Raw genomic sequence first — 14,010 nt, 5'->3', positions numbered from 1 at the left:
GCCGCAACGTGGAGTGTGTAAACCTGGAGCAAAGGACAGAGCAGAACAGTGCGGCTCTTGGTTGGCGAGCAAACAAATCACCTAGAGACTCTGTTAAAATGCAGATTCTGACTCTGGAGGCCTGGGTGGGACCTGGACATCTGCATTTCTAACTAGCTGCTAGGGACGCTCATGCTGCTGGCTCACAGCACACACGTTCAGGTAGCAAGGATGTGGTCACAGGACCAAAGGCTGCGCACACTTGGGCCTTTTCCTCCTTTCCTCTGCAGTCATTTGCCTTTTGATTATGGGCAATTGTTTCATATATATATATTTTTCTATTGATCAGAGAGGAAGAGAGAGGGAGATAGAAACATCAATGATGAGAGAGCCACTGATCAGATGTCTCCTGCACGCCCCCCACTAGCGATGGAGTCCGCAACCCAGGCATGTGCCCTGACCAGGAATCGAACCATGACCTCCTGGTTCATGGGTTGCCGCTCAACCACTGAGCCACACTGGCCAACGTGGGCAAGTTTTTAGTGTCAGACTGGGCAGAGGGAAACCTGCTCGGAGAAGTGGGAAACCAGGATCATCAGCCAGTCCCGCACGTGACTCTCCCCTTTTCTTCTCCCAGATACACTTGATGGGTGACACTTCCACGCGTGAATCACTTCGGTTTTACCATCCATGAAATGAACACGTTGGGCTGGGTCTCTGAAGGCCTCTTCTGGTCTGACAGTTCTGAGTGGAGGAAATGGCCTGGAGGCGTTAGCTTTGTAAATCTGGTGCAACAGAAGGAAGCTCCGTCTACAGTCGGGCGGTTCTCAGGATCCCCGCTCACTGCTCCTCTTTCATCCCTCTGCAGGGGAGATTTGTGCGTTCAAGATCCACGGCCAGGAGCTGCCCTTTGAGGCCGTGGTGCTCAACAAGACATCGGGAGAGGGCCGGCTCCGTGCCAAGAGCCCCATCGACTGTGAGCTGCAGAAGGAGTACACATTCATCATCCAGGCCTATGACTGTGGCGCGGGGCCCCGGGAGACAGCCTGGAAGAAGTCACACAAGTGAGTCGCCTGACACAGCTCCTGGACCCCCTCCCACTCTTGCCCACCATCTCTGTCACACACTACTCTACAGACATGTGCACCCAGTGGCCATACCGTGGTGCTCCAGCCTACACAGCTGCTGGCCAGTTCCTAGGCCACTGCAGGCACCGGTACCACCACTTTCTCCACCTGAAATCCTCTACCCTTTGCTTCCCAGGGAGACAGCTCTGTTCCACCCTCAGAACTGAGTGCAGGCGGCCCTTCCTTGGGGAAGCCTTCCTTGAGCCACCCCGGCCTGCAGACTTGTTGAGAGGTTGAGACCTTTCCCTGGGTTCTGCCATGCCACGTGCTTCTCTCTGTCCTAGCAACTCTTCATGTTGGGTTGTAACTCTCTCCCTAATGGACTTTGACTCAGAGACTAACACAGAATAAGAGTACTTAAATTCTTACTCAATGGAGGAGTGAGTGAACAGATGACGGATTGATGAGGGAGAGGAGAGACAGTCCAGAGGAATGCTGTTGTCAAGGGCGACAAGGAAGGTCAACGAATGGGGAGGAGTTGCCCTGGGGTGAATTCATCGCAGGGGATCAGGACGAGGGCCGGTAGAAGGGTCTCCAGTGAGATGGCAGACAGAACACTCAGACAACAACTGCCTGACCGGCTTGTGGTTTCTCCATTTTCTTGGTGTTGGGGCCTGAGTCGGTGTCCATGGGCGGCGCGGAAGATGGTACAATTGTTTCTTTACCACCATCTCTTCTTGTCTGTGTGTGGTTCCAGGGCCGTGGTCCATATCCAGGTGAAGGACGTCAATGAGTTTGCTCCCGCCTTCAAAGAGCCCGCCTACAAGGCTGTGGTGACCGAGGGCAAGATCTACGACAGCATCCTACAGGTGGAGGCCGTCGATGAGGACTGCTCCCCCCAGTACAGCCAGATCTGCAACTATGAAATTGTCACCACCGATGTCCCTTTTGCCATTGACAGAAATGGTGAGTGTCCTGAGAGGACCCCAGTGGGGGCAGGGAAACAACCCCCACCCCATTCTGAAGGCCAAGTGGGGGCCTGAATGTACTCAGCAGGCAATGCCTCCCATGCCATCCCTGATCTAGGCTCTATAACCCAGAACTCAGCCCTGCTCTGGAGAGATGGCCTGGCATTATTAGCAGCCCAGCCAGGTATAAAACACCCCCAAGGCACCTACTCAGTGGGTACAGCCTATAGAGCTCACAAGGCCATTCATCTGCACACAGCTTGGTTTTCTGGTGGAATTTTTCAGTTGTCACCTAGACATGAGTCATGCCCTCAACTCGGCCATGTGTGTGTCCCTTTCTTACATAACCAGTTGTAACATCACCTCACACAACAATCTGTTTCTGGCTCCTAAACAAAGAGAAGGTGGAGATTTCTGAAACACCTTCTAAGCTGTAGATCCATTCAGGAATCTTAAAAGGTCTTGTCAAAGTCCTTTGAGAATTTCTACTCTACTGAGAATGAAGGATGGAAGAACCCTCCCACAACATCCCAATCTCAAACTGAACTTACTGAAGTAAAAACAGTCCTAATAAAGCCTTGTGGACATTTCTCCATCACCATTCATTAAAAACTCATTGTAGTGTAAACATGACAGCCAGAGGCCCAATCAATTCAGCCCCTTTTAACTGCAATTTTCAATAACTTCATATCAATCTAATGAAAATTATTTGTCAAGTATTTTATTTCATTATTAGCATGAGTGTATGGGTTCATGTATATTACCCCCCTTTGTTTCAAATGGGATTTAAGTTCTGCACAAAGACTCAAAAGCAGCAAAACCTGAAGTTCGTCCACTCTGTAAATAATTATATTTATTCAGTGCTTGGAACTGGGAATGGAGATAGAGTAGAACCTAAAACAGACATGGGCCTGTCCACATGGAGCTTACCATCTAGTGGGGGAAAATTCAAAATAAAAGATACAAAGTCAGGTGACATAAAGGTTGGTATGCAAAGCATGCCATGAGCCAGGGCTGGGCAACAAATTAGCTCTGAGCTTCCTGGTAGCCAAGACCTAGAGGGAAATATCATCCGTCACCTGCTTGCAAGTCTTCAGTGATTCCAGTGCTTCTCGATGTTGAGACCAGGGAGAAACCGACCCCGTATAGTGTCTTCTGCCTCCCGAGAACTGCAGCAGATTCCAGAAGGGAAGGAAGCCAAGGAGAAACCCTCCTCCCTGACCTCCAGTCGTCTGTGATGTGTCTTGTAAGAGGAAATCAGTATTCCTAACAGAAGGCAGTTTCCTTATAAAATGCTAAAATACCTGGACATTACCAGATGCTGATTGTGTAGGATACAAGATCAGTGCATAAAAAGTAAGATATAAAATGCTAGACTTCAATTAACGTTTGGTTTGGGACTAAGAAATAGATCATTTCAACTAGTAGAGCGTGTCAGAACTGCTCTCTGATAGCTTTTCATACAGATGGGTGGCCCATCCCCACCACACAGACACGTATCTCACAACACACACACACACACACACACACACACACACACCCCACTTCATAAAATATGAACAACTCTTTTGTATTTTTTCTGTTCCTCCATAACCAGCTGTTGGGTCTATGTCTGCAAAAACTAGCATTTGGGGAGTGACAAGTACCTCATGAAGAGCAGGACTAGAGAAGGAGGTGTCTGTGATGAGTGGTCGAGCTCCCCTTGATCCCCTGCCTTAGTCCTGGAGAGCCACAAGCCAATGAGAGATGAGATGCAAATTCTTTCATCAGAGGGTAAACTGCCCCAGTCATGGAGATAATTACTCACCTTGATGAGCCATTTCACTAACATATGCCAATTTATTTCCCTCACTGTCTCATTAAAAGTGAGTAATGGTTCTTTGCCAGGCCTCTGCCTCCAACATTGGTTTACAAAGTAAGATGAAGAGGAGAGTGGGCACTCCCAGGGAGTGTGGGCCCCTGACAGTGAGGTTACAAGAACAGTTCTCCAAGTAATGAAGGTAGGACCCAGGGGCAGGCACAGAAACAGCTCCCATTCTAATGAGCTTCCCAATTGGCTCTTATCCATCACTCCTCCAGCGACCTTACAGGCTCCTTGAAGAAGTTCTTTGCATGCATATCAGAAAAAGTACTACTGAGTTGGGGCCCACTCACTGAGACTGCAGGGCTTCAGGTGGATGGCTCCTCCTCCCCCTTGCCCCCAACCTGCCAGGCTCTTTGTTTGTGAGGGAAGGAAGGGGAGCAGGGCACAGGGAGGACAGAATACAATGTGGAGTCTGAATGACCTGTCTTAACGGAAGACTCGACCTCTTTCAACAGAAGTCCTCAGCCTCCCTCCCCTGTGAAATCAAAGCAGTAATTGGGACATGATGGTTACTCACTCACTCCCCATGGGTTTCCAGGCTGAAATTATAAACAGGTAACTCTGAGCTGGTGACATCACCCACCTCCTGGGAAGTTCTAGATCGATTTCAGATGGCTGCCAGGCCCCCATCTTCTGGCATTTGGCTGGTCTCTCAGAGATCGGTAGGGCCTAGATGCTCATTTCCATTGAACAGATGGAAAAACTGAGTCCCCAAAGCATAAAGCACTTGCCTGTCAGCACCTATCATGCAGGTGGCAGAGTTGGGACTAGAGCCTACGTCCCCCGAGTGATGGCCCCAAGGCCTTTCCACCAGTGACATCATTACTCTCCTTACTGATATTTGACAGGAATGCATGGCAATGGTCTTTAAGTTCAAAAACACAAAATTGCATCTTAATCCTACATCCATCCCTGTGTGTGTGTGTGTGTGTGTGTGTGTGTGACCAGTGACATCATTACTCTCCTTACTGATATTTGACAGGAATGCATGGCAATGGTCTTTAAGTTCAAAAACACAAAATTGCATCTTAATCCTACATCCATCCCTGTGTGTGTGTGTGTGTGTGTGTGTGATCCTTGACCAGTTGCTTAACCTTGCTCAGATCCTCATCAGTAAAATGGGAATTAAATATCTTGCCCATGTAAAGGGTGGATAAACAGCAAAGGAGGCATTCACCAGAGCTTTGCCACAGCCAGACTCTCAACCACGTTTGAGACTGACCACAGAGGGTACAGCGGGGACTCAATGACACCCACTCACCACTGGACAGACTTGTCTGATTGTCAGGGGTGCCTGGTCTCAGCCGAGTTCTCTGCCAGCCGCTGCCCACAGAGTAATGGGGCTGATGCCTCTGAGTGAAGTGCATCCTGGAGTCAGTGTGTTCTTACAGTAAATGAAAACACTTCTTTTCCACCTGAATAGAAGAGCAGCACAAGCCCTCGTGGGAATTTTGGAAAGCATAGAAAAGTGTGAAGAAGAAAATCAGTCACGTATAATCCCACCAAAGATAACCACCATTAAACATTTTTTTAAAAGGTAACCACTATTGACACTTTACCAGTAGTTTTCTGACTTTTTAAATAAAAGTATGGCCCCACATCTCTTGCTTTTCTTTATCCTCCCATTTTTTGCTTCACATTCGATAACATGGATTTTTTCCACCCTTAAAAGTGCTTCATAATGACCGCGTTCAGTGCTGAACAACACTCCATCTCACACAGACGCTTATCCTTAGCTCTCCCCTGCAACCAGACATGCCATTTCTCTTCTATTTTTTCGAGGTAATAAATAATGCTGCGGCGGACCTATTTTCACATGTATTTACAATTTTTCACAATAAACATCTGAAATTTTTCTGGAACCAATTTTTAGATGTGGAATTGCATGCCCCGCAGGTATGAATAATTGCAAAGTGACTGGCCCATATAGTTTTCCAAAAGGGTTGTTCCAAGTTCAGGTCCAGGGGAGGGAGTGTGCAGGTCACTGTGCTTGCCTCATTGCACCCTCCCCACCTGAGTTTTACAAAATTGCCTTCACCAACTTGCAAGGTACAGGCTAACTGTTCTTTGAGAGTTAGCTGCCCAAGCTCATGTGGACAGGGGAATAGGCCCCAGGGGCAGCCATTCACCTGGATTAACTGTGGACTCAGCTAACTGAGAAAGCACTACCAGGAGAAATCACTCAAATGTGAGGGGGGAAATAGAATTGTAACAGAAGCAAAATGGATGGCTTCTTCTGAGCTATCGAAATGTGCTAAATGGGTGTCTTATCCAGATGTTGCCCTCCCCACAGGACGGTGGGTCCCAACATTGCCTCTCATGGTGACCCACTGCTGCACATCTGTGCTCTGAATCTTATCCTCACAGGCCTGAAGGTGGTGGTGGCGGAGAAAGTAAATTAGTTTCTCAGACAGTTTCATTAAGACAGTTACGGGAGAGGAGCGGCAACAAATTGAGCCCAGGATTGCCGGCCCGTGTGTTTATTTTTCTAGCACAATCAATAGTGTTTGGTCTGCTTAATGTCACACGGATTGTAAACCCTAAGCCTTCCTCTTCTCGGAGACGTATCTTTAGAGAGCCATTTCACTTGAAAGAGAGAGAAAGCTAAAACTTTTTGTTGAAAATTCAATCTGATGTCGCTGAAACCTCCTACTCACGGTTATATTCCGGCGCCTGCACCTGCAGAATCCCTCCCCTGTGATAACTGTAACCACAAATGAGTTTGTTAAGGGAACCCCGGGGGAGTGTTACCAACCCGATTCTGAGCCGTCCCGGACCTGTACGGGCTGCACGCTGAGACTGAAACAAATATTTGGGGGAAAATGAAAGGGATTCTGAATACCAGCCACAAGGCCAAAAATACCTCAAACCCGTTTTTATTCAGAGATTTTTGACTGGCTTTGTCAAAGTAAATCTTACTTCAAATCCGTGGTTGCAGTTGCATTTTTAGAAACAATTCGGAGAAGGTAGCAGAACAAATGATTTGAATGCTTGGTCCAATGTCATGGGCAACTTCATCCCTCCTCACCACCACTCACCTCCACTCCCTCCTCCTCCTCCTCACAGGCACGCACATTTATTGCACCTGCTCCTAGCCTACAACTGAGTACTGTTTAAGACTGGGTGATTGGTGGATCAACTTGTCCGATCTTTAAAACATTATGTGACTTTTCTAATTCCCCAGGCTTTCTTGCCTTAGTCCCTGTTATCTCAATTCACATGAACAATAATCAGTTGGAATGGAAGAAAGCTCATTTGGTAGTTTTCCCTTAGTTTGGATGAAATCTAAAAATTTGTGTGAGTCAGCCATTCCACACTTGTTTATTTGCTTGTTAGTTTGTTTTGCCTTTAATTTCCACTTTCTTAATTTCACTTCTGGTAAAGGATGATGATAGCATTTGAGTTCTAATTTGCTGTCAGCTCCACCATCAGGAAAAAAATAATGCAAGAATGAAATCAGTCTCAACAAAGGAAGACTTGCATCTCTTGGAATCAAAAACTAAAAATTATTCAGTGCACATTGGGCCTCTCATTAGTTTCTTGGAACCAAAATGGTATTTTAGCAAAAATCGTCAATTAAAGTTTTGCTTGTTATTTATCAAATATTTATTCCTGAATCATAATCTCACACCCACAGGGATGAAAACACACAAATGGCTCATAAAAAACGGTTTGGTCTTTCTGGGAGAAGAAAAATGTCTTTGCCACCAGGGCAAGGAATCGGTTATTCTGTGCAGCTTTGCAAGAGAGGTCACACGTTTTCTTATTGATTTTACTTCCTATTTGGTAGCAAAATAATGTGAGAAGAGGCAGTGAACATTCCTGGCAATGAGCCCAGATGTTAAAAAATATGTGTCAGGACATTTCTGAATTCCATCTTTTTTTTCCCAGAGATTTCATGGCAGATGAGCTCTGGGCCTGACGTCAGGGCCGCAGCCGCATGGGGCACTTTGAGAGAGAGTTTTCCAACAGCCCATCACTTACACACACAAACCAGTCGGGTCCCAAATGCGTGCTTGGGATTCGAAGCAGCCCTGCCCCACAGCTGGGGTGGCTCCAGTCAACTGATCCTGGAATCTGCCACCGAGGAACAAGCAGGCTGCCTGTGGAAGCCATGGCCTCCTGTACCCTTGACCTTACCAAGGGATAGGGAAGGGGCTCATTTCATTCTGGTGGAGGTTGGAGGAGTGGGGAAGGGATGTGGGAGAACGGCAGCGTGCTCAACTTGATCTGAAACCACGCTGAATGTCTCTGTGTCCTCAGGCAACATCAGGAACACCGAGAAGCTGAGCTATGACAAGCAGCACCAGTACGAGATCCTGGTGACCGCCTACGACTGTGGCCAGAAGCCTGCCGCTCAGGACACCCTGGTGCAGGTGGACGTGAAGCCAGTGTGCAAGCCTGGCTGGCAAGGTGGGCCTGCTTTTGTCAGTCCTCTGAGGAAAGGCAGCTGGACCTGGTGCATGGAAGCTGCTAGACCTATCCTCAAATCGGCAAACTTGTGGCTAGAGGGATTTTTAAAGTGCAGTCACTCTGCTGCAGGAAATAGAGTAGCTGGTTCATTCTGACAGCTCCTAGGGTTATAGTATCTCCATTTCACAGGTGAGAATGCCCGAGGTAACTTGTCTAAGGTCACAGGCTCCGTTTGTCCAGTGTGCTCTTTCTCAGATCTCATGGCATCTTTGGATCAATAGTAATTACCCACGGTGCTCAGCAGGTGGCCAGCAGGCCTGTTCACTTTATCGCAGAGTGCTGAGTCGGGCTGTTGCATTTCAAATGTGGCCTCATTACTCAACACCCCGGGCAGGGGGGGCTTGCACAGAGGGCGTCCAGGCAGAGGCTGGAGAGCCACACCCGGCCTCTAGGCTAAGGGGTTTCTAAAACGTTGACTCTGGGGATGGCGAGACAATGCCTCGGATGAAGGATCTGCTTTGTGCTCACTTAGATCGTTAGGGCGCAGGGATAGAACAAAGGTCTGGGTTACCCTTTGATGCCGGAGGTTTGTCACCGAGCTAAGGGGAAACCAGGAGGCAAGGCCAGCTGCGTAGATGGTCTTACAGAGAATTGGATGCATGGTGCATGGAATAAAGACGGCTCTAGCAGTAAGAGGCTGGAGAGCCACACCCGGCCTCTAGGCTAAGGGATTTCTAAAACGTTGGCTCTGGGAATGGCGAGACAATGCCTCGGATGGAGGATCCGCTTTGTGCTCACTTAGATCATTAGGGTGCAGGGATAGAACAAAGGTCTGGGTTACCCTTCGATGGCGGAGGTTTGTCACCAAGCTAAGGGGAAACCAGGAGGCAAGGTCAGCTGTGTAGATGGTCTTACAGAGAATTGGATGCATGGAATAAGGAGGGCTCTAGCAATGACATTGATGGTTCCGGTGGCAGAGCAGTTACCTCTGGGCTACTAGTTTGGCTGCTTGACTGCTCCTGTTTCTGCTTCGTGTGTTGATGTTATGGGAGGCTACTGCTTATCCATGTCTCGCGGTGCTTTGTGGAGTCCTCCACTCTGTGGCTGCTGTTTATTGCCTTCCCTAGGTGTGTCTTTAAGCTTCAGGCCCCTGTTATATTTTCTCTCTCTCCCTTCCTCTCTCTCTCTCTCTTTCTCTGTGTGTGTGTGGGGCGGGGGGTAGGTGGGTGTATCTTTCATTCTTAAATTCCCTCATAGAGGGTGCAATTCGCTGTGTTGGTCACTCACATCCCTATGGGGCAGACTGATGCCAGGCCACCATCTAGGTCACTGGCCGGACTCTGAATGGTAGTCAGGCATTTATTCCTAATCCAATTTGTCAGGGCCAGACTAGCAAGACCTCGGGGTGCAAAGCAAGGACACCTGGGGTCACTTCCCTCACAAGGCAGCTCTCAAAGTGCTCCTCTGCTGCACAGCCTGTCCCCCTTAATCTTTCAACTGGAAAGCTGGGAGGAGCAATAAACCCACCTCTGGACAGGGTTAGGGTCATTTGCCTTTGAACGAAGAGGTGATGAGCTCAGTAAGACACATGAGACATGAAGAACAAAGTAGAGACGTCTTTGTGTTGGTCTGTTTAGGATGAAGCAAGAAACAGAGAAAGAGGGACAAGCAAGCGTGACAAGCTGTGTTCCCAACCTCAGGGAGCCTGAGCTCTGGTTGGGGATAATTCACTGAGGACCCTGAGGGCAAGATTCTGTCTCTCTTGTTCACCAGCGAATTCTTCAGGCTTGGCACATGTCTAGTCCCGACGTTAGGTGCTCAAGAAATAGCTGTTGAAGAATAAATGAGCTAGCCGAGTGAAGAACTCCCCTTGTTTTATTTTAAGTTATAAGAACTGGCCCTAGTGAAGGTCTGGCTTTTGAAGAGAACAGCCTGGAAAGAAGATAAAATCTTCCTAAGCATGAAAGAAGCTCACAGGGGGATTTTAAGCAGGAAAAACCAAAGCCAAGCCTCGTCTGGAGAACGGTCCCAATGGCTTTTGTCTTTGATAAATGAGACACCTGTGACTTGGGATTACATTTCTGTAACTGTGTTTAAATGTAATTTTCTAACAGAATTGGTGCTTGTTTCAGTGTTAAATGTATGCAAAGAAAAACATTTTAATAACGTTCAGTTCTGCGAAGGCTGAAGGGCACCTCCCCACTGGTGCACAATGCTCTTTGCGGCTCTAGACAGTGACCTCCTGAAGTAAAGACTGTGCCCATTCATCGTTGTGTCTCCAGCGCCCCGCACAAGGCCAGGCACAATTCAGGTGATTGGCAAGTGTTTAATGGACAAGTGGTGAAAAAACATAACTTTCTGCCCTGGCCAGGTTGCAATGTGGTTAGAGCATCAGCCCACCGACTGAAGTGTCCCAGGTTCAGTTCTGGTCAAGGGCATGTACCTCAGTTGCAGACTCAATCCCCAGCCCCAGGGCATGTGTGGGAGGCAACCAATCAATGTGTCTCTCTCCCATTGATGTTTTTCTCGATCTCTACCCTTCCCTTCCACTCTCTGTAAAAATGAATGGGAAAACACCCTAGGGCAGCCGTGGGCAAACTACGGCCCACGGGCCGGATCCGGCCCGTTTGAAATGAATAAAACTAAAAAAAAAAAAGACCGTACCCTTTTATGTAATGATGTTTACTTTGAATTTATATTAGTTCACACAAACACTCCATCCATGCTTTTGTTCCGGCCCTCGGGTCCAGTTTAAGAACCCATTATGGCCCTCGAGTCAAAAAGTTTGCCCACCCCTGCCCTAGGGTGAAGGTTAACTATATATGTATATGTATATGCATATGCGTATATGTATATGTATATGTATATGTATATGTATATGTATATATAGCTTCCTGTGGAACAGAGAAAAGCGGGAAGCAGCAAATCCATGTATCAGTTCACCATGTCAGGCAAAGTGACTCAAGCATGTGTAACATCAGAATCAACCACTTTAGATGGCTTCCCTGCCTTAGTCAGCCAGCCTTTGGTGGCAGAAGCTGGCATTGGATTCTGTATCGCGCCCCTCCTCCCTCCAGCTTACCCCTGTACACATCTGTAGGTCCCTCTCCCAGCCATTGTCCCAGCAGGCTTTCAGATCATAGGGCCTCCAGCTTCTTAGGTATGTGGAGGTCAAAGTGCCTTCCTGCCATGCCTACTCCAGCCTCCATATCTACAGGAAAACCTTCTCTCCTTCCAGCATAAGGCCCACTTTATTCTTCCACTTGGGCAACCTCATCTCTGACCAATCTTGGGGCCTGTTCTCTGTTCTACCCTCGGCCAGGGCTACAGCCTTGTAGCTGAAAATACATCTTTCTCCAGGGACAAGCAAACCACCACTTGTCCCAGATGTGTTTCTCGTCTGGCCCCTCTCCCAGCTTTGTAGGGTAAGCTGAGGGAGCCACAGTTTACTGGCTTTCTTTGCTAACTGCAGACGAGGCAGGCTGCTCCTCACTGTGAGAGGTAGCCAGGTCCTGGGGGAAAAGATTGGCTCTTCTTGAAGCTGGTGCGGGTGAAGCCTGCACAGTATAGAATAGGAGAGGAGCACAGAGAGGGGAGGCCTTCAGGGCACCAGTGAACAGTATAAGGAAGCCAGTCTGGCTTGGGTTGGGACTGGGGAAAAGTGGGAAGCCAGATTGGAGCGATCAGGGGTAGGGTGGGGTGGGCAGTCAAGATTATGAATGCCAGAGTGGGGAGCTGCAAAGTTTCCAAACTCCAATCAACAGGAAACTCACAGAAGAGAACCCTGATACCCAAGGACCAAAGGTGGAGACTGCATAGAGACTGGTAGGAGGGGCAGAGGTGAGAAAGGGCTGGCTGGGCACCCACAGACAGCAGCTGAAGTCCTGGAGAGATATCTCAGCTGTGGAGGGGTGCCACTGAGAACTCTGGGATCTAATCCCCAAGCTGGGCTCCCCAGCAGAGAGCACCAAATCTGAGGAGGGTACCCACATAACATCTAGCTGTGAAAAGCAGCAGGGTGCTGCGGCCAGGAAGTGGCAGCTGAAAGTTCGGGTACCCTCTTGAAAGGCCAATGCACAAAATTCCCTGTGGAGCCACCCACCTTGTGCTCTGGCAGAGGGAGGGTGAAGTGGACTGGAGCTGTGAGAGCAGAACCTGGTAAAGTAAAAAGTCACACAAGTTCAGGAGGCACAGAGATCCCAAATAAGAAGAACCCAAACAGACCTACACCCAGACACATCATAGTTAAAATGCCAAAAAATAAAGACAAAGAGAAATCTTAAAGGCAGTAAAAGAAAACTGTTACCTACAACGGAGTTCCCATAAGGCTGAAACTTGATTTCTCTTCAAAAACTCTATAGACCAGAAGGGAATGGCATGAAGTACTCAAGGTAAGGAAAGCAAGGATCTGAGACCAAGATTACTATATCCAACAAGGCTTTTATTCAAAATAGACAGTCAAACAAAGAGCTTCCCAGACAAAAAAAAAGGCTAAAGGAGTTTAACATCACCATGCCAGTATTACAAGAAATGCTAAAGGAATTGCTGAGAAGAAGAAACAGAGAAAGAAACCTAGCCATACAGAATTAAAATAGCTATAAATAAGTGCCTCTCAATAATAACCCTAAAGGTAAATGGATTAAATGCCCCAATCAAAAGGTGTAGGGTAGCTGAATGGATACAAAAACATGACCCAACTATATGTTGTCTACAAGAAACCCACCTCAAAACAAAAGACACACACAGGATGAAAGTGAAGGGATAGAAAAAAATTTTCCATGCAAATGGAAAAGAAAAAAAAAGCTGGAGTAGCAATACTCATATCCGACAAAATAGACTTTAAAATGAAGGCCATCACAAGAGACAACAAAGGTCACTACATAATACTAAAGAGATTGATCCAACAAGAGGATATAACCCTGGTAAACATATATGCACCCAATATAGGTGCACCTAAATATATTAAAAAACTTCTGGAGGACTTTAACAGAGAGGTTGACAACAATACAGACATAGTAGGGGACTTTAATACCCGTCTGACTTCGCTCAACAGATCTTCCAGACAAAAACTTAACAAGAACACAGAGACTCTAAAGGACACACTGGATCAAATGGGTTTAATGGACATTTATAGAATATTTTACCCCAACGCAGCAGAATATACATTGTTCTCAAGTGCACATGGATCATTCACAGAGATAGCAGGTGTGCCAGAAGAGGCAGAAGACCACATGTTAGTACACAAAACAAGTCTCTTCAAGTTCAAGAATATTGAAATCATATCAAGCATCTTCTCAGATCACAGTGGAATGAAATTAGAAATCAGCTACAGTAAAAACACCCCAAATCATTCAAACACATGTAGGCTAAATAGCATGTTATTAAGCAATAAGTGGGTTACCAATGAGATCAAGAAAGAAATCAAAAACTCCCTGGAAACAAATGAAAATGAACACACAACAACCCAAAATCTCTGGGACACAGCAAAAGCAGTCCTGAGAGGGAAGTTCATAGCAATACAGGCATACCTCAAAAAAACAAAAACAAAAACAAAACAACAAAAAAACAAAAAACAAGAAAAATCAGCAATAAACTACTTAACTCTACAACAAAAGAACTAGAAAGAGAACAACAAGAAAAGCCCAGAGTAAGTAGAAGGAAGGAAATAATAAAGATTAGAGCAGAAATAAATGACATAGAAACTAAAAAAACAATACAA

General features: G+C 47.0%; 1 protein-coding gene across 1 annotated transcript in view; it reads left to right on the top strand.

Annotated features, from left to right (window-relative positions):
- LOC102247812 (calsyntenin-2) overlaps positions 1-14,010 on the top strand; it is a gene marked incomplete at its 3' end in the record, with an annotated part of 265,941 nt that overhangs the window by 213,059 nt on the left and 38,872 nt on the right. Inside the window, exons 3-5 of the mRNA XM_005863660.1 lie at positions 848-1,043; positions 1,804-2,012; positions 8,142-8,291. Coding sequence (XP_005863722.1) covers positions 848-1,043; positions 1,804-2,012; positions 8,142-8,291 — 555 coding nt within the window. The remainder of the gene's footprint in view (positions 1-847; positions 1,044-1,803; positions 2,013-8,141; positions 8,292-14,010) is intronic.

This window comes from Myotis brandtii, unplaced genomic scaffold (assembly GCF_000412655.1).
Source record: "Myotis brandtii unplaced genomic scaffold, ASM41265v1 scaffold18, whole genome shotgun sequence".
Lineage (NCBI taxonomy): Eukaryota > Metazoa > Chordata > Mammalia > Chiroptera > Vespertilionidae > Myotis > Myotis brandtii.
This window is presented reverse-complemented; position numbering and strand designations above follow the sequence as displayed.